This window comes from Scyliorhinus canicula, chromosome 27, assembly GCF_902713615.1.
Source record: "Scyliorhinus canicula chromosome 27, sScyCan1.1, whole genome shotgun sequence".
Lineage (NCBI taxonomy): Eukaryota > Metazoa > Chordata > Chondrichthyes > Carcharhiniformes > Scyliorhinidae > Scyliorhinus > Scyliorhinus canicula.
Window position 1 is genome coordinate 21367607 of NC_052172.1, and position 18729 is coordinate 21386335.

Here is an 18729-nt window from a genome sequence, read left to right on the forward strand (position 1 = left end):
TTTAGTGTCGCTCTCTCTCACTACCTGAAGGACTGAGAGAGAGAGAGAGAGAGAGAGAGAGAGAGAGAGAGAGAGAGAGAGAGAGAGAGAGAGAGAGAGAGAGAGAGAGAGAGAGAGAGAGAGAGAGAGAGAGAGAGAGAGAGAGAGAGAGAGAGAGAGAGAGAGAGAGAGAGAGAGAGAGAGAGAGAGAGAGAGATCCAATCTTCTTCCTCAAGGCAGCTAATTATTGCAAGGGACAAACGGCTTACTATATCAAAGTATACCCTTCATCAAAAAGCAGATTAAACGAGAGGAGGTGGGAATGGAAATAGGGAGGGGTTTATGAATCCGAGAAAGGTTCTCTCTCTGTAACAATGCTGAAGACAAAGCTGGAGGATAGATGTGTAAAATGTTTTGTTTTTTTGCCATACACTGGAATAGATTTGAGAGAGAGTTTCATTTTACAGGTTCTGAACATTGCTGATGAGCGTCTCTTTGTCCTCCCCACGTGGGGCACGCTGATAGGACACGACATGGTCCGTCTTGGTCAGCCTCACTATGAAGTAGATGACTCCAGCCAGCAGAATGAGGATACAGATCGACAGAAGGACCACCATCAGGATCGCTGTTAAAACAAAGGAAAAATTATTCTAATTTGAGTTATTTAACCAATTAACTTCATTGAAGTCTACTCGTGACAATAAGCAATTTTCATTTTCATTTCATTTCAATTTTAAGAGATACATTTCCAGCATCTCCACCACTCAACACAGTCTAATTATTCAGGCCAGAAGGCAAGTAAAGTCGTGTCCTTGGGTGGCACAGTGGTTAGCACTGCTGCCTTAGCACCAGGGACCCGGGTTCAATTCCAGCCTTGGGTCACTGTCTGTACGGAATCTGCACCTTCTCCCCGTGTCTGCGTGGGTTTCCTCCGGGTGCTCCCACAAGTCCAAAGACGTGCAGGTTAGGTGGATTGGCCGTGCTAAATTGCTCCTTAGTGTCCAAAGGTTAGGTGGGGTTACAGGGATCGGGCGAGAGAGTGGGCCCAGATAGGGTGCTGACTCGATGGGCTGAATGGCCTCCTTCTGCGTTGGAGGCAAGCTTCTCCTATCACTAACAATCTCTCTTCATTAGCGTTATGGGGCAGGGTTTAGAGAACCCCAAAGTGTACCATGGAGTTCACCTGACCCACAACGTTTACTAGGTTGTGGTATGGGGAGCACACGGCCCACTCTACAGGTGTGGTACAGCAGAAATCAAAAAGTATTTTGGAAAGCAAAACAATGTTTATTCTATGAACTCAAGTTAACCTTTTTAAAAACAAACAGTGAACATCTTAGCAACCATTAATCCAAATACAACCCCCAAAGACTACAACACTAAATAATGCATAAGCTGTCCTTTTAACATCCAGAAGACTTACAAAAACATAACCTTTAACAGAAGCACATCAGGTTAAAGTCACTACTGAGAACATTTATAATTCTGAATTCACCAAATGATCAAGAGATAGTCTTTTCATGGCAGAGAGAACAGCAGTACACCTGCTCTGTCTGGCTTCAGCTCCAACACTGAAAACTAAACTAAAACACACCCGGCAGCAAACAGCCTAAAATGAAAGTAAAGAGCTGAGAGCCCAGCTCCACCCACACTCTGACATCACTGATAAACACCCATTTCTTAAAAAGGTAAATTTCTTAAACACCCATTTCTTAAAAAGGTACACTCACATGACATTAACAAACTCTCCAACCCAGTCCAGGTTGTGGACAGGAGTTTCTGCTCTGTTGCTGCAGTGTTGCTGGTTTCAGGAGTGTGGAGTGGATGATAGTCGGTTGAGGTATCTCATTCACAGGAATGTGGGTGTCGCTGGTTAGGCCAACATTTATTGCCTGTCCCTAGTTGTCCTTCAGAAGGTGGTAGTGAACTGCCTTCTTCAACCACTGTTGTCCTCGAGGTGTAGGTAAACCCACTGTGCTGTTAGGGAGTTCCAGCGACAGTGAAGGAACGTCCGATATATTTCCAAGTCAGGGTGGTGAGCGACTTGGAGGGGGAACCTCCAGGTGGTGGGGTTCCCAGGTATCGGCTGCCCTTGTCGTGGGTTTGGAAGCTGACTGACCTGAGTGACATCTCGGGTTTCAACTTCCACAGTAACAGGAATAACTTTCAACCTCTCTAGGACGGTCCAGGGATGATACGGCAGTAGGGGAGCAGCTCAAATCGTCACTGTGGTTGTCCAAGTTAGACCATCGGCCACAGACCGAACACCTGCCCAGAGACACCCATTCCTGATGGCTTCGGTACTGTGCCCACTGAAGCCGTTAATAGGATTAGACTCAACTTCCGTAACCATACAATAAACAAAAATCGTCCTCCACTTAAACCCCCCCCCCCCCCCCCCCCAACTGTTTAAAATAAATACCAGTAAATGAACGTTTGATATTGGTAATAATATCTTTTACCAGATGCATGGTGACGGATTTGAGAATGGTGGTGATAATCATAGTTTTCATTGTTATCCTGTTTCCTATTACCTATAAAGACAAACAAATTGAGAGAGTTCATCATGGCTTATGTCCTGTTGGATGAAAGGGCATCATTTACTTAAATCCCATCCAACTTTCAGGGTGGCGTAGTGGTTAACACTGCTGCCTCACAGCACCAGGAACCCAGGTTCGATTCCGGCCTTGGGTAATCAGCCATGATCGATGTGTGGGGTTACGGGGATAGGGTAGGGGAGTGGGCCCAGGGTGGAGTGCCTTTTCGAAGGGTCGGCGCAGACTTGACGGACCGAATGGCCCTTCTGTACTGTAGGGATTCTAATGGAACACCATTCCCAGTGGATTCAGATCTAACCTGTTACTGTGTTAGTCACAATGCTCCGGGCCGCAGTCTGACCTAGGGGGTTGGGGGTCAGATTCCCACTCGTGTCCTTGAGCCCCAAATCTAGGTGGACTCCCCTGGGGCTGTGCCGAGGGAGTGTTGGGTCACGCCATGCTGCCCTCAGTGTAGTCGTAGGAGGCGATAAACCACCCAGTGAGCACAAGTCAGATAAAGTTTAGATAAACCTTACCCAGAGAGTGACGAGAACATTTCCACACCAAAACAAAAAAGTGGTTGAGGGAATATGACACGAGATGAAGTTAAGACCATTCAGCCCATCAAGTCTGCTCTGCCATTCAATGAGACCATGGTTGACTAGATGTGATAATCCTAGACTCTTTCGTGCCTTATCCCCATAACCTTCGACTCTCATCGACTAAAAATCTGCCTATCTCAGCCTTAAATTGAAGAATTTGGAAAGGTTCAGGAGGGAGAAGGGACAGACTCCATCCACCCTCAAACGGATAAAAGATTATCCCACGTCACTTGTTACAAGGACAACCAGGGAAGCTCAAACGAATTATCAAGCTCAATATTTAGCGCATCAACAGCACGGGGAAAAACACCAAGAGATGGTCTGGTCATGACGACGTCGCTGTTTTTGGGATCTTGCTGTGCCCAGCCTGACCCCCACGTTTCCTGCAGTGACGACACTACTTCATTGGCCATCAGTTACACCACCGCCTGCAAGTTCCCCTCTGAGCCGCACACTATCTTGGAAATATATCGGCCTTTCCTTTGTGTACAAATGTGAGGTTATCCGCTTTGATAGCGAAAATGGGAAGGCAGATTATTATTTGAATGGGTGAAAATTGAGATACTACTCAAATTGGATACTCAGCGAGACCTTGGTGTCTTCGTGCGTCAGTCGCTAAAAGTAAGTTGCGGAGAGGGCGGCACGGTGGCGCAGTGGTTAGCACTGCCGCCTCACGGCGCCGAGGTCCCAGGTTTGATCCCGGCTCTGGGTCACTGTCCGTGTGGAGTTTGCAGATTCTCCCAGTGTTTGCGTGGGTTTCGCCCCCACAACCCAAAGATTTTTTTTTTTTTCTTTCTTTTCTTTTGAGTGTACCCAATTCATTTGAAAATGAATGAAAATGAAAATGGCTTATTGTCACGAGTAGACTTCAATGAAGTTACTGCCCCTAGTCGCCTCATTCCGGCGCCTGTTCAGGGAGGCTGGTGCGGGAATTGAACCGTGCTGCTGGTCTGCTTTCAAAGCCAGTGATTTAGCCCAGTGTGCTAAACCAGCCCCTTTTTTCCAATTAAGGGGCAATTTAGCGTGGCCAATCCACCTGCCCTGCACATCTTTGGATTGTGGGGGCGAAATCCACGCAAATCAAGGTATTGAACTTGATGATCAGCATGAATGGCGGAGCAGGCTCCTCCTGCTTTTATATCGCTGGGTCAAAATCTTGGGACGCCCTCCCTAACAGCACAGTGGGTCTACCTACACCACAGGGATTGCAGCAGCTCACCACCACCTTCTCACGGGGCAGTTAGGGATGGGCAATAAACACCCCGATGCCAAAATCGGAATTAATTTTCAACATCCCATCTTCAGGAGACTCCGGATTCACAAATCCCGCACTTACCAGTCTTTCCCGAGCACCTGGCCAAGCACGCATCGTGACTCTCGTAGTTGTTCTTGTTGCCCCCGCACCCTCCGTAGGTGAAGCGGTTACAGCTCTGGCTCTGTGAGTCGTAATACCAGCGTGGGAAAGCAGCTCGGCATTTCCCAGTCACAGCAACGGCATAGCAGAAAGCTGGAAGGGATAGAGGAAAGCAGTGATTACACAGCAAACACAGAGGCCCTCCCACCTAAATCAACATGAAAACAGGAGCCATAAGACATAGGAGCAGAATTAGGCCACTCGGCCCCTCGAGTCTGCTCCACCATTCGATCATGGCTGATATTTTCTCATCCCCATTCCCCTGCCTCTTCCCAATAACCCCTGATCCCCTTATTAATCAAGAACCTATCTATCTCTGTCTTTTTTTTAAAAAAAAATTTTAGAGTACCCAATTATTTTTTCCAATTAAGGGGCAATTTAGCGTGGCCAATCCACCTATCCTACACATCTTTGGGTTGTGGGGGTGAAACCCACGCAGACACGGGGAGAATGTGCAAACTCCTCACAGACAGTGACCCAGGGCCGGGATTCGAACCCGGGCCCTCAGCGCCGTAGGCAGCAATGCTAACCACTGTGCCACCGTGCTGCCCATCTATCTCTGTCTTAAAGACACTCAGTGATTTGGCCTCCACAGCCTTCGAGTTACACAGATTCACCACCCTCTGGCTGAAGAAATTCCCCCTCATCTCTGTTTTAAAGGGTCGTCCCTTTAGTCTGAGGCTGTGCCTCTGCTTCTAGCTTTTCCTACAAGTGGAAACATCCTCGCCACGTCCACTCTGTCCAGGCCTAGCAGCAAGTGTTGGAAGCACTCTGGTCAGGCAGCACCTGTGGCAAGGGGGAATAACGTCTCAGACGACGCTCTTGTGGTCTGTACAACAACCCCACACCCCCCCAAGCCACTGATCCTGGTCCCCCCTCTCCCTCCATACCCTCGCAGGTGGCCACAATCACCGGAGCACCTTCCTTTAACGAACTGCACAACAGGGCCACACACCCCACAGGTTGTGCAGAGGAGTCATCGCAGCCTGGAAGCTGGAACCCGAATCGCAGGATGGTTACAGCAACAAGGAGGCCATTCGGCCTTCCTTTTCCATTCCATCTCTCTGCTAAAGCAACCTGCCCAGTCCCAAGGCCCCACCTTCACACCCCGTGAGAAATAGTCATTGAATAATCAAAAGTATCCACAATAAATGCTAGAAAAACTCAGGTCTGGCAGCATCGGTGGGGGAGACAGAGTTAACGTGCTGAGTCCATGTGACTCTTCCTCCAAGCTAAAAATGGAGAAATGCGACGATTTTATTCTGCTCGAGGGGATTGGAGCAATAGGGAGGCTCAGGTGATAGGTGGCATTTAGGCGAGATTCGACAAAGATGCCATGGGTATAGATCAAAGTTCAGAAAAATACAGGGCAGAGGCCATTCAGCCCATCGAGTCAGCACCAACACATGAAAAACACCTGACCTGACCACATAATCCCATTTGCCAACACGCGGCCGATTTCCTTTAACACTTATGTTCAAAGGAGTGTTAAAGACTAAAGAAGATCCTAATTGCTTCTATCAAATTATCCAACTCTCCATTTCCACCTCCCCCCACACTCCAGCATTCCAAATTCTAACCGCACTCATCGTTTTTTTTTTTGCGTTGTCTTCGGTAACTTTGCCAATCACCTCAAATTGGTGTCGGGACGCACCTCTCCAGGGACATACCTTTCCAACTACTTTGTCCAGACCGTTCAGGATTTTGAAAACTTCTCCCAAATCTCCTCAACAGCCAACAATCCCAGCTTCTTCAATCTACCCCTCTAACCAGTCTGGTCCACTATTTTCCAGCAAGGTGCACCTTTCTCTTCGGTCAGGGTGACTGACCATTGGAGGGGTGACTGACCATTGGAGGGACAAGATAGTGGACACCTTGGGCAACCGCGCTTTCCACTTCCACCTGTGAGAGAGAGAGAGCGAGAGAGAGAGAGAGAGAGAGAGAGAGAGGAGAGCGAGGAGAGAGAGAGAGCGAGAGAGAGAGAGCGAGAGAGAGAGAGAGCGAGAGAGAGAGAGAGAGAGAGGAGAGAGAGAGAGAGAGAGAGAGAGAGAGGGCCTCAAGGATGATCTCATATCCTGGTTTCAGGAATTCAACAAGGAAATCAACACTATTATCATCGCAGAACATATTGATCAACAGCATCCCAAAACACAAGCGATCGCTTGGCGGGAAAGCAGTCCTGATCTCCGGGACCTGGGATTCATGAAGGAGTCTCACGATTTCAATGTCAGTAATCACCGTGTCTGCCTCACCTTCATCGTCATCTTTACCCTGGAGCTTGTGGGGCTCGGGAAGAATCTCTGGAAGAGAATCGGATAATAATAATGAAAATAAACTTTTAAAAAAAAAATTATATAATAATAATAATAAGAATAATACAACAACATTTCTATATCTCGACGGGCATTAGCAAAACAAATGTCATGGAGTCTCAGCCGGGGGAAATAGGTGATCACAATTTTGTTTAAACAGGTGGACATCCTTGAAAAGCGAGAGACACACACGGAGGGGGTTTCGGGAAGGGACATCAGACCTTGGGAGCCCCAGGCACGGCCGTCAACCGTGAGGCGGAAAAAGTCAGCGATGCCAGGAGTGCAGTGGGTTCAGTGAGACGGGGCTGCAGAAGGTGACAGAGATAGGGAGGGGCGAGGGCAATGGGTGGATTCAAACACGAGGAGAGTTCGGAATTGGAGGCATTGCTGAACCGGGAGACAATAGATCAGTGCTCGGTGGCCAGCGCAGACACGATGGGCCGAGTGGCTTCTTTCCATACTGTAAATACTCTACAGCGAATGTAGATCAGCGAGCGCAGGAGCTGAAGGGCGAACAGCCTTTTTTTTTTGTTGTTTTTTAAAAATAAATTCATTTTTTCCAATTAAGGGGCAATTTAGCTTGGCCAATCCACCTACCCTGCACATCTCTTGGGTTGTGGGGGTGAAACGGGCACGGGGAGAATGTGCAAACTCCACACGGACAGTGACCCAGAGACGGGATCGAACCTGGGACCTCAGCGCCGTGAGGCAGCAGGGCTAACCCACTGCGTCACTGTGCTGTCCCTGACAAACAGGATTTTGTGCAGGGTTAGCAGAGGGGGGCAGGTGACCGGATCAAATGCAGTCGGGGTATGGGACAAGGGTTTCAGCAGCCGATCAGCTGAGGCGGGGGTGGGTGTGAGCGATATTGCAGTAGGATGGTCTCGGTGATGGGAGCAGATACACGATGTCCATGGGGCCGACTTACCCTGGTGTCCAGCGCAGGTTGCAATACAGTCCTGCTCACTCTCATAATTATTCTTGTTGCCCTTGCAGCCTCCGTACATGAACTTGGTGCAGGTTTGGGTCTGTGTATCGAAATACCAGCGAGGAAAGGCTGCTCGGCAGTTACCAACTTTCTTGGGTGCATTACATTGCTCTGCAAGAGAGAGACACACAGTGTTCACAATGATTTAACAAGAACTTTATAGACTTGTCCCACAGCTGACACACTTCAAAACACCCCCAGCAGCTTTTCCAAATAAGGGGCAATTTAGCGTGGCCAATCCACCTACCCTGCTCATCTTTGGGTTGTGGGGGCGAAACCCACGCAGACACGGGGAGAATGTGCAAACTCCACACGGACAGTGACCCAGGGCCGGGATCGAACCTGGGACCGTGGCGACGCGAGACAGCAGTGCTAACCACTTCGCTGTTTGTGGGATCCTGCTGTGCACCGATCATGCCGCAGACACCGCTACAGTGACTGTTCGTTGGCCGCAAAGCCAGGGCTCAGAGCGTGGGCAGAGGCGAACCCCTAATCCAGCCTGCTCCAAAAACCAATTCAAATTGAATCCAATTCATGGTCCCCATAAAGAAGACATACCAGATCTGAGCCAAAAGGCTCAACCTACGCTCAATCTTAGCCAAAAGGCTGAGAAGCGATATGTGTGTGTTTCTGGGGTCACCACACAATTGGAGAGTATTCATGGATAGGACGTGGGCGTCGCTGGCTGGGCCAGCATTTATTACCCACCCCCGGATTCGATCCCGGCTCTGGGTCGCTGTCAGTGTGGAGTTTGCACATTCTCCCCGTGTCTGCGTGGGTCTCACCCCCACAACCCAAAGATGTGCAGGGTAGGTGGATTGGCCATGCTAAATTGCCCCCTTAATTGGGGAAAAAAAAATAATTGGGCATCAAATTTATTTTAAAAATATTTCTAAAACTCACTCGCACCGCATCATGAACATTCCATTTGCGGCCAACAGCTCCTGGAACAGGAATCTAACTGCTAGAGACAGGGACAAGGTCGACCGGAGTACCCCTAAACACTGCACTCGAGCTGTGCAGTACTCTCTCCTGGGAACAGCAAAGATAGGCTCAGGGCACTACCAGAATCCCCACACCTCCTGCCTGAGGATTCTTTGATGATTCATTAAAGGTTAAACTCGCTGCAGGAGTCAGCGTCTGATGAAACGCAGGGTTATTCATTGCTTAACCATCTGAAATATGCATATTAGCTTCTATGGCCGTACCACTTCGATTTCACAAGACCGGCAGAGGGAGGAGGCATTTCAATCGACAAACAAACTATCGAGTTCCCTCAACACCTCTTGCTTCCCCCATTTCAAAGTAAATCATTGAAACGACAGTGAAAACATTGCACAGCGAGGTACAGACACCTACCATTGTCCAGGGGGCTGGATCCCTGATGTCCAGTCAGGCGGACGTAACTATCGTGAACTGGGAAAAAAAAAATAAAGTCAGACTTGTTCCTTCAGCCCAAACCTCCCAACACAATCGTTAAAACTGCCGGAGCCGCCCGGTACTCAAGAACAGAATCAGACTCTCTTGTCCACTCTCCACGTTGCGGAATTCTCGTTACCCCTGAAGGTTTTTATTATTTATTTATGGGACGTGGGTGGTGCTGGAAAGGCCCAGTGTTCATTGCCCCATCTGTTCTGTTCCTTGCTGTAGCCACAAAGAGAAAGCATCAGAATCACTACAGTGCAGAAGCAGGCCATTCGGCCCATCGAGTCTTCACTGACCTAGGCCCATCATTGTGTAACATGTGACACTACACCAGCCAATGGTGTAACTCTGATACACAATGCCCCTCCCTCTTTACTCCTTTGTCTCTCCCCCTTTACCCGTTCAGTGACCCCATCATTTTTACTTAAGCAAACACCAACACAGATCCAACCCATTATCCCATAACTAACACTGTTATGTTACGGATACACATGTACGGATAAGACAGTCTCTCGGGTGGACATCCGCCTCGTTTTGGCTGAACACGACATTCAGGAACTTGGCTTTTAGGGGTACTGGGAGTGTCGGTGACATCTGATAAAAACAATTCAGGAACTCTCTCTGGTTGTGTGGATGACTTGATAACAGGTTCCAGAATCTCAGAAGTTGTAGTCCTCAAGCCTGGCATGTCTCTGTCCATGCTCTGTGGTGAAAAATTCCAGTACCGATTCTCTCATTATGTGCAGACAATAATTGGTCAGCGTGTCAGCGCCCAATTCGTTCATCGTCAGTTTGCACAGTACATGAAATCGGGCCCATTTTGGCTGGTATAACTGGAGTCCATTTTTCGCCGAAGGTGAAGTTTCTCGCAATGGTCAGAGACTCTGCTTTTCGAAAGCTGTTCCCTTCCATCCACTTGCGTCTGATGTTGCTGCCCGACTATCTTCGAAACTAAAGGGGGAGTCAAACCGTGTGCATAGTTCCCTTTCAAACATCAGTGTAGCCGGTGAGCTGTGTGTTGTTGATTGTTCCATAGTTGCCGATTTCAAGATGGCAACATCCAGCCACTTTGAATGTGCATCAACCATGAACAAAAAACATGTGTCCATTGGGCTGGATCGACATGGATTCTTTGCCTAGGCCATTTCCATGGATACAAAGGTTGTAGTGGAGGTACATTTCTCAATGCCGCGCATGATTGGCATAACCTCACCTTCTCTATTGAGGCATCCAACCCAGGCCATGAGAAGTAGCTTCTCACCAACTCTTCCATTCTAACTACACCAGGGTGACCCTCATGTGGCTGACCCACGATTCTGCAGCAATGCTAACCACTGTGCCGCCCCCTCATAATACAGGAGTGATAGTCATTTCCAAATCCCCGCATACAAGTTGCAAAATGAACACATCACAAGTGTCTTACCAGCTTTGCAGTATCGGACATCGGACTTATCGGAACATTGGGATGTCCCATCACACAGACGGTTACGAGAGACACAGCAACCATCGCCACACCGAAAGTCACTCGCTGAACACGGTCTTGTACAGTCTGAAATACAACAAGGGCATGGAGTGAGCGGGGAAACAAAGCAGATCTCGTTCCCATCGCAGCAACCTGTCAAAGTCACATCAGGCCAACACTGACCGGCCCTCCCTGCTCCTGAAAACATGGAGGTGGTGCGGGTGGAGGAGATTAGCGAGGTAGGGAGGAACGAGGGATATATAAACCTGCTGGAGAGTTCCAGAGGTTCCACCTCATCGAGGGGGCTGACCCTAGTCACTTCACATGGAAAGAGCAGATCACCCTTTCAGAAGCAGCGCCCACTATATACCAACCACTGATAGACCTCACACACTGCGTTACTCTGGTGGTTTTATTTATAGTCACTTTGCCACATCTCACTTGCTGAGTGCAGGTGGCATACACAGAAACTCAATTTAGAGGCATTAAGCTGCAAACATCAGCAGGTTCACAGATTTGATTCGGGGATGAAAGGGTTGATGTAGGAAGGGTTGATGTAGGAGGAGAGATTAAACAGTTTGGGTTGGGGGGTGGCACGGTGTCGCAGTGGTTAGCACTGCTGCCTCACAGTGCCAAGGTCCCGGGTTCGATCCCGGCTCTGGGTCACTGTCCGTGTGGAGTTTGCACATTCTCCCCATGTTTGCGTGGGTTTCGCCCCTACAACCCAAAGATGTGCAGGGTAGGTGGATTGGCCACGCTAAATTGTCCCTTAATTGGAAAAAAGGGAATTGCGTACTCTAAACTTATAGGGCAATTGTGTTGCCCTATTATGTATTTTCTTTTATTTCCTTTTCTTTCCATGTACTTAACGATGTGTTGAGCTGTTCGCAGAAAAACACTTTTCACTGTACCTCGGTAAACATGACAAACAAATCGATCCATCCATCCATTTTTTAAAAAGATAAATAAAATAAACAGTTGGTGCTTATACTTGCTGCAGCTTAGAAGGGGGGGGGGGGGATCTGATTGAGGTATACAAAATACTGAAAGGGATTGATAAATTAAATATGGACCAAATGTTCCCCTTGTGGGGGAATCTAGAACAAGAGGTCACATATTAGGTTTGGGGGGAGGGTAGATTTAGAACTGAGATGAGGAGGAACTGCTTCTCGCAGAGGGTAGTGAATTTGTGGAACTCGCTGCCCCATAGTGCGGTGAAATCGGAGTCATTGAATGGTTTCAAGAAGGCGATAGATATATTTCTGATTTAGAAGGGATTTGGGGAACAACCATAATCTGATTGATCGGGCAGCACGGTAGCATGGTGGTTAGCATAAATGCTTCACAGCTCCAGGGTCCCAGGTTCGGTTCCTGTCTGGGTCACTGTCTGTGCGGAGTCTGCACGTCCTCCCCGTGTGCGTGGGTTTCCTCCGGGTGCTCCGGTTTCCTCCCACAGTCCAAAGATGTGCGGGTTAGGTGGATTGGCCATGCTAAATTGCCCGTAGTGTCCTAAAAAAGTAAGGTTGTTGGGTTACGGGTGTAGGGTGGATACATGGGTTTGAGTAGGGTGATCATGGCTCGGCACAACATCGAGGGCCGAAGGGCCTGTTCTGTGCTGTTCTATGTTCTCTATGATTGAATGGCGGAGCAGGCTCGAGGGGCTGAATGGCCAACATCTGCTCCCAATTCCGATGTTCAACTTACCCTTCAGACTCTGCAAGTTTCTGGTCGATACGGTCACTGCGTTGACTGATGGAGCAAATAAAAAAGTACATTAATTTTTTTTTAGGTCAACGTCGTTTGGATGTTTTATTTAAAAATCTTTACTGAAATATTGGCCTGGACATGAAAATTCAGAGGCTGCTGTATCAGTCACAACTGCACAAGACGCATGGACCTAGATTTTGGCTCTCAAGACTCTGGCCTGGGATTTGAACCCATGACCTTCTGACTCAGGGATGTGTGTGGGGGAAGGGGGGGGAAGGGGGGGGGGGGGGGGGGGGTGGTTGGGGGTGTGACCAGCTGAGCGACAGCGCTGTTCTGCATCATAACGAGCAACCCGCTTCCCTCCAAACAGCAGTCTGCTCAGAAATCTAACCCATTCCAATTTGGCATCAATGGTAGGGTTCCCGGGGAGGGAGTGCCCCACAGTCGGGGGTGCCGGCTTTCAGTCGAGAAAGGAAACGGGGGGTCCTGTCCGCTCCCTGGGCTGGATGTAAAATAAACCACAGGATGTGTCGGCACTGGTACGGCTGCGATGGAGATTCACCAGGATGTTGATAGGGCTGGAGCGTTTCAGTTGTGAAGAGAGGCTGGGGTGGTTTTCCTTGGAGAAGGCCCAGGGGGGGGGGGGGGGGGGGGGGAAGAGAAGCCAATTCAGGAGAGATGTATAAAATTATGAGGGGCATAGATAGGGTGGACAGTAATGAACTTTTCCCCTTGGCAGAGGGTCAATAACCAGGGGGCATGGATTTAAGGTCAGGGGCAGGAGGTTTGAGGGGATTTGAAGTAAAACCTCTCCACCCTGAAGGGTGGGAAGCTGGAACTCGCTGCCTGAAAAAGGGTGGCAGAGACGGGAACCCTCAACATTTCAGCATTTTGATGAGCGTTTAGTCCAAAGCAGACAAGGAGCTGAAAAATGGGATTACAGCAAATGGGTGCTGGATGGCGGGTTCAGACTCGAGGGGCTGAAGGGCCACTTTCTCTGCTGGACAACCTGAATCTTCGACGGAGGAAGCAGAGCTAAACCTGCTGTCCCGACCAACATTTATACTCCGTCAATAAGCAGGCCATCGCCAGATTCACCACATCTGGTCAGGAGGTCATTTTTGACCAGCACAGAGATGGGCTGAAGGATCTCCGTGCTGTTAGGATTCTATGACTATCATTGCTCTGTGGGATCTTGCTGTGTGCAGGTTAGTGGCTTCATGAAGCACTTTCTGGAAATGTCCCCAGCTCCGTTATTCACTGGTTACACCCATTGCTGGACGCCAGACTCGGTGGGCTACATTTCCTCACCCTCCCCACTGGCACCCACCTGAGACTCCATCGCAACGCTCAAGACACTCCGCTTCAGCGTTGAAGTTGTTCCCGTTGCCGAGGCAACCTCCGTAAAAGAATATTTTGCAAGTCTTGCTAGCAGCATCGTAGAACCATCTTTGAAATGATGCACGACACGGCCCAGTCAGCGATGGCCTGGTGCAATCGGCTGAAAGTTTAATTCATAACAAGTTATTCCAGGCTATGAATGGCATTAGCCAACAGTGTGCAAACTTTAAGCTTGAAAATGCCCAAAGCTATAAAAAAAAAGTTAGAAACTTCCAACCTGGATGTGTCCCAAAGTGCCCACTGATATTCCCACAAGGTGCATTGAAATGAAATGAAAATCGCTTATTGTCACGAGTAGGCTTCAATGAAGTTACTGTGAAAAGCCCCTAGTGGCCACATTCCAGCGCCTGTTCGGGGAGGCTGGTACGGGAATTGAGCCGCGCTGCTGGCCTGCCTTGGTCTGCTTTCAATGCCAGCGATTTAGCCCAGTGTGCTAAACCAGCCCCTTGGTGGTCACCAGCAGGTGGTGTTGACAGTTACGCCAATTGGTGGGACGCGCTCAACCGAGCGGGGTTAGCGTTTTCGCCTCAAAAGGCAGCGGGTTGCTGACCCGATTCCCAAAGGCTGGAGTGTCACAACCCCGGCTGACTGTGCGGCACTCCCCCACAGCCCTGCACCGTCAGGCGTACGGCCTTGCAGAGGAGCCATTAAACAGACTCTCGGATAACAGAACCATTTCAAAGATGAACAGCAGGGAATGCACCCTGGAGCCCTGGACAATGTTTACCTCTCAGCAAAAACTATTAAAAAAACAATTCATCTCGTAATGATCACATAGCTGTTAGTGGGATCTTACTGTGCACAAACTGGTTGTCACGTTTCCAATTTTACAACAATAATGAGTCTGCAAGTGTACCCAATTCATTTCTTATTTCCAATTAAGGGGCAATTTACCGTGGCCAATCCACCTACCCTGCACATCTTTGGGTTGTGGGGGCGAAACCCACACAGACACGGGGAGAACGTGCAAACTCCACACGGACAGTGACCCAGAGCCGGGATCGAACCTGGGGCCTCGGCGCCGTGAGGTAGCAGTGCTCACCCATTGCGCCACCGTGCTGCCCGTGACTCAGCTGGAGTTCATGAAAGGTGCTATAGAAATGCAGCTTCTGTGGGGGGGAGAAGGCCTCCTCCCAATCTGTACTTCAGCCAAAGAGAGCAAACAAACACGCAGCAAGTCTTTGAAACAGTAATTGGCCATTCAGCCCCTCGAGCCTATCCTATCAGTCAATAAGATCAGGGGCGACGCTTAAAGACAATTAACACCCTCACGATTTGGAACATCGATCAAATCTCCTCTTAGCAAGTTTGCCCCTTAATTACCACCGAGAATTTGGTCAATGGACCTCACTGAGTCACTCAGTCCCCAGTCAGTCCGTGTGTCAATGGGAAATAGGGGGGAGGGGAAATGGGACTTCCCTTTCTACAGGGTTGTTCAACACAGTGGAACATCCCAAACCATTACAACCAATTGCTTTTGACTGCGTAGTAATGTCAGAGATTTGGCAGCCAATTCGTGCATGTCAGGATCCCATATGACTGCGGCAAAATAACGTGCGGACAGAGGGATACATGGATAATAGGAATTGCGAGTAGACAGGATCTCCATTTAGCACCTCTACCCAACAGTTCAGTATTGGCTGAACACTGGGCAGACAGAGAGCATGGGCCTCTGACTGTGTGCTGAAATCGGTGAAATATTGCTCACCACAACCTCCTGACTCACAAGGCCGAGAGTACGGAGAGTTCACGCACTGAGATTACAGCTTTCTCACTCAAGGCCCGGAAATCGCTGACGTCTCATCGGATCGGAGACTCCGGAATTGAACCTGCGCAGCTGTTTAGCCCACTGTGCTAAACCAGCCCCAGATTGGCCGAGCAGTTCCTCTCTCTCCACGTGCGCTGCTCGACCTGCTGAGTGTTTCTAGCAATTTGACTCTTAGATTTCAGATTTCCAGATTTTTGTAGTATTTTAGTTTTCTATCATTGGTCGAGAGGTGGAGACACAATGGGGAGGTGCTTAAAACCAGGAGTCTGCGCGTTCTCCCCGTGTCTGCGTGGGTTTCCTCCGGGTGCTCCGGTTTCCTCCCACAGTCCAAAGATGTGCAGGTTAGGTGGATTGGCCATAATAAATTGCCCTTAAGTGTCCAAAAAAGTTAGAAGGGTTATTGGGTTACAGGCATGCGGAGGAAGTGAGGGCTTAAGTGAGTCAGTGCAGACTCGATGGGCCAAAAGGCCTCCTTCTGCAGTGTGTTCTATGTTCTATGACAGATCAAACGGAGTAGAGAGAGAGAGACACTGTTCCCAAATAACAGAGGGGTGGATAACCGGTGGGTGGGGACACATTTTAAGGTGGTTGGCAAAAGAACCAGGAGGTGACAAAGAGGAATGGCCCCTTTCCTCAGTGTTAACGAGTGGGCGGTACAGCAGTTAGCACTGCTGCCTCAGCTCCAGGGTCCCAGGTTCGATCCCGGACTCCGGTCACCGCCTGTGCGGAGTCTGCACGTTCTTCCCGTGTCTACGTGGGTTTCCTCCGGGTGCTCCGGTTTCCTCCCACGTCCAAAGATGTGCAGGTTAGGTGGATTGGCCATGCTAAATTGCCCTTAGTGTCCAAAATGTGCAGGTTAAGTGGGGTTATGGGATTATAGGGATAGAGCAGAAGAGGTGGGCCTAGATAAGGTGCTCCTTTAGAGGGTTGATGCAGACTTGATGGGCCGAATGGCCTTCATCTGCACTGTAGGAACTCTATTCTACACAGATTACATGGCAATCTTTAAAAGCAGAATTGGATTGGATAAATATTAGGAGAAGGGATTGGTAGGGATATAGGGGAGAATCGGGGAATGGGACCAACTGGATTGCCCGTTGGAAGACTGTGTGGGCCGAATGGCCTCATCCTGTACTGTTCAGAGATGGTGGTATTTGAACCCACGATCTTCGATTAATTAGTCTGGGTTCCCAGGATTACTAACAGAGTAACATAACCACAAGATGCTTGCACACCACTCCTTCCTTGAGGTGGGCCCCTGAGCCGGAAGAGTAGTTAGGAAGTTAGGAACCCCCTACTTCAGCAGAACTGTTCCAAGTTACTCAACAACAAACACTTGCACGCACGTGGTGCAAATTACCCAACCAGCACGTCTTTCGGGACTTGTGGGAGGAAACCGGAGCACCCGGAGGAAACCCACACAGACACGGGGAGAAGGTGCAGACTCCGCACAGAGAGTGACCCAAGCCGGGAATCGAAACCGGGACCCTGGCGCTGTGAAGCAACAGTGCTAGCCACTGTGCTACCGTGCTGCCCGCCAAACGTTTGATGCAATGACAGCACTCCTTCTACAAAATCACTTGTTAATTTTCCCCCTCGGCTTTTATATCCCAGCTTTTACTGCTTCCATCTCAGTCTATCATACCTCCCATGTCTCAAATATTCGCAAGAGAGAGAGGGTGCCTCGTAAAAGTCTCTATACCTATCATTATGCTACCCTGCTAATTTAACCATGGCCCATTTTCCCAAGTTAGTCACTTACCAGCGTGTGCGTTTGTTCTCCTCTGCTAAGTTCCTTTTTCAAAACACACAGTATATAATTTTCCAAATCTGGCTGGCAGGTCTCACCCAAAACACAAACCCATCTGACCATTATCACAGACAGGACCCAACGCGAACTGCTCAAAAAGTGTCATTCTCCCAGGTTATTTCAGTTTGACTTCTGTCTTTCCCCCCCCCCCCAGTAAGTTTACGTGACAAAGAACGCAGGACCGTTGCTGAAGTGGAGGGTGATGGAGTGGGGCTGATTGGATAGACTTTTTTTTTTTTTTAAAAACAACACCGGCTCGATGGCCAGAATGGCCTCCTTCTGTGCACTGATAAAATGCTCAGTAGCAATTTGTGTTGTAATGGGACCAAAGTAAATTTTGAAATCTTTGTTGCATCAGGTTAGATTCCTGTCTTGACAGTCTGTCAGGGGACTGAAACAGTCATCAGAATCTCTACAAGAGGAAGCAATCGGCATTTCCGCAGTGTGGAGCTCGGTTTATTTACCAGCAGGCAGACCAATCCTGGTAAACAGTTCAGGTGAGAAACACACACACTGGGCGAGGCCATTCAACCTGCCCCATTCATGCTGACCAATGAGAAGCTAATCCCATTTTCCAGCTCTTATAATAATAATAATCTTTATTGTCACAAGTAAGCTTACATTAACACTGCAATGACGTTACTGTGAAAAGCCCCTAGTCGCCACATTCCGGCACCTGTTCAGGTACACGGAGGGAGAATTCAGAATGTCCAAATCATCTAACAGCACGTCTTTCAGGATTTGTGGGAGGAAACCCACGCAGACACGGGGAGAACATGCAGACATCTGTTGCTCATTTGGAGCCATGTACAGCCCGTTGAATAATATTCTCACAACTGAACTGCAGCACAGGATGCAAAGAAGCATTCCTGCACAGAGCGAGCACCTTGGTACATCTGATTTTTTAAAAATTTAGAGTACCCAATTATTTTTTCCAATTAAGGGGCAATTTAGCGTGGCCAATCCACCTACCCCGCACATCTTTGGGTTGTGGGGGTGAAACCCACGCAAACACGGGGAGAATGTGCAAACTCCACACGGACAGTGACCCAGAGCCGGGATCGAACCCGGGTCCTCGGCGCTGTCAGGCAGCAGTGCTAACCCACTGCGCCACCGTGCCGCCTACATTTATGATATCAACGAGCTGTATCCAACTCACCAATTAATCCACCCATTCAATTACATTTTCACAGATTGTCACAAGTGCGATTTGAACTGCCAATCCCACTTTAGGAAGAATGCAAAGATCTCGGAAGGGGATGTAGAAGGCTCAAGAGGATTTACAAGAAGAGTTCGAGGATGAGGGCCCTCTGGAGAAGCTGGG

At 49.0% G+C, this 18729-nt stretch overlaps 1 protein-coding gene across 2 annotated transcripts in view; it reads right to left on the reverse strand.

Moving 5' to 3' along the window:
- Positions 1-376: 376 nt before the first annotated feature.
- The window catches only part of spint2 (serine peptidase inhibitor, Kunitz type, 2), a 34646-nt gene continuing 16293 nt past the window's right edge, over positions 377-18729 (reverse strand). The window contains exons 2-10 of one of the 2 annotated variants that reach the window (XM_038786023.1): positions 13757-13927; positions 12424-12468; positions 10681-10806; positions 9192-9248; positions 7773-7943; positions 6785-6832; positions 4455-4625; positions 2442-2513; positions 377-604 (exon numbers count right to left, since the gene is read on the reverse strand). In XM_038786023.1, coding sequence (XP_038641951.1) covers positions 441-604; positions 2442-2513; positions 4455-4625; positions 6785-6832; positions 7773-7943; positions 9192-9248; positions 10681-10806; positions 12424-12468; positions 13757-13927 — 1025 coding nt within the window. In that variant the 3' untranslated portion in view covers positions 377-440. The remainder of the gene's footprint in view (positions 605-2441; positions 2514-4454; positions 4626-6784; positions 6833-7772; positions 7944-9191; positions 9249-10680; positions 10807-12423; positions 12469-13756; positions 13928-18729) is intronic. The other variant, XM_038786024.1, reaches the window with a different exon arrangement.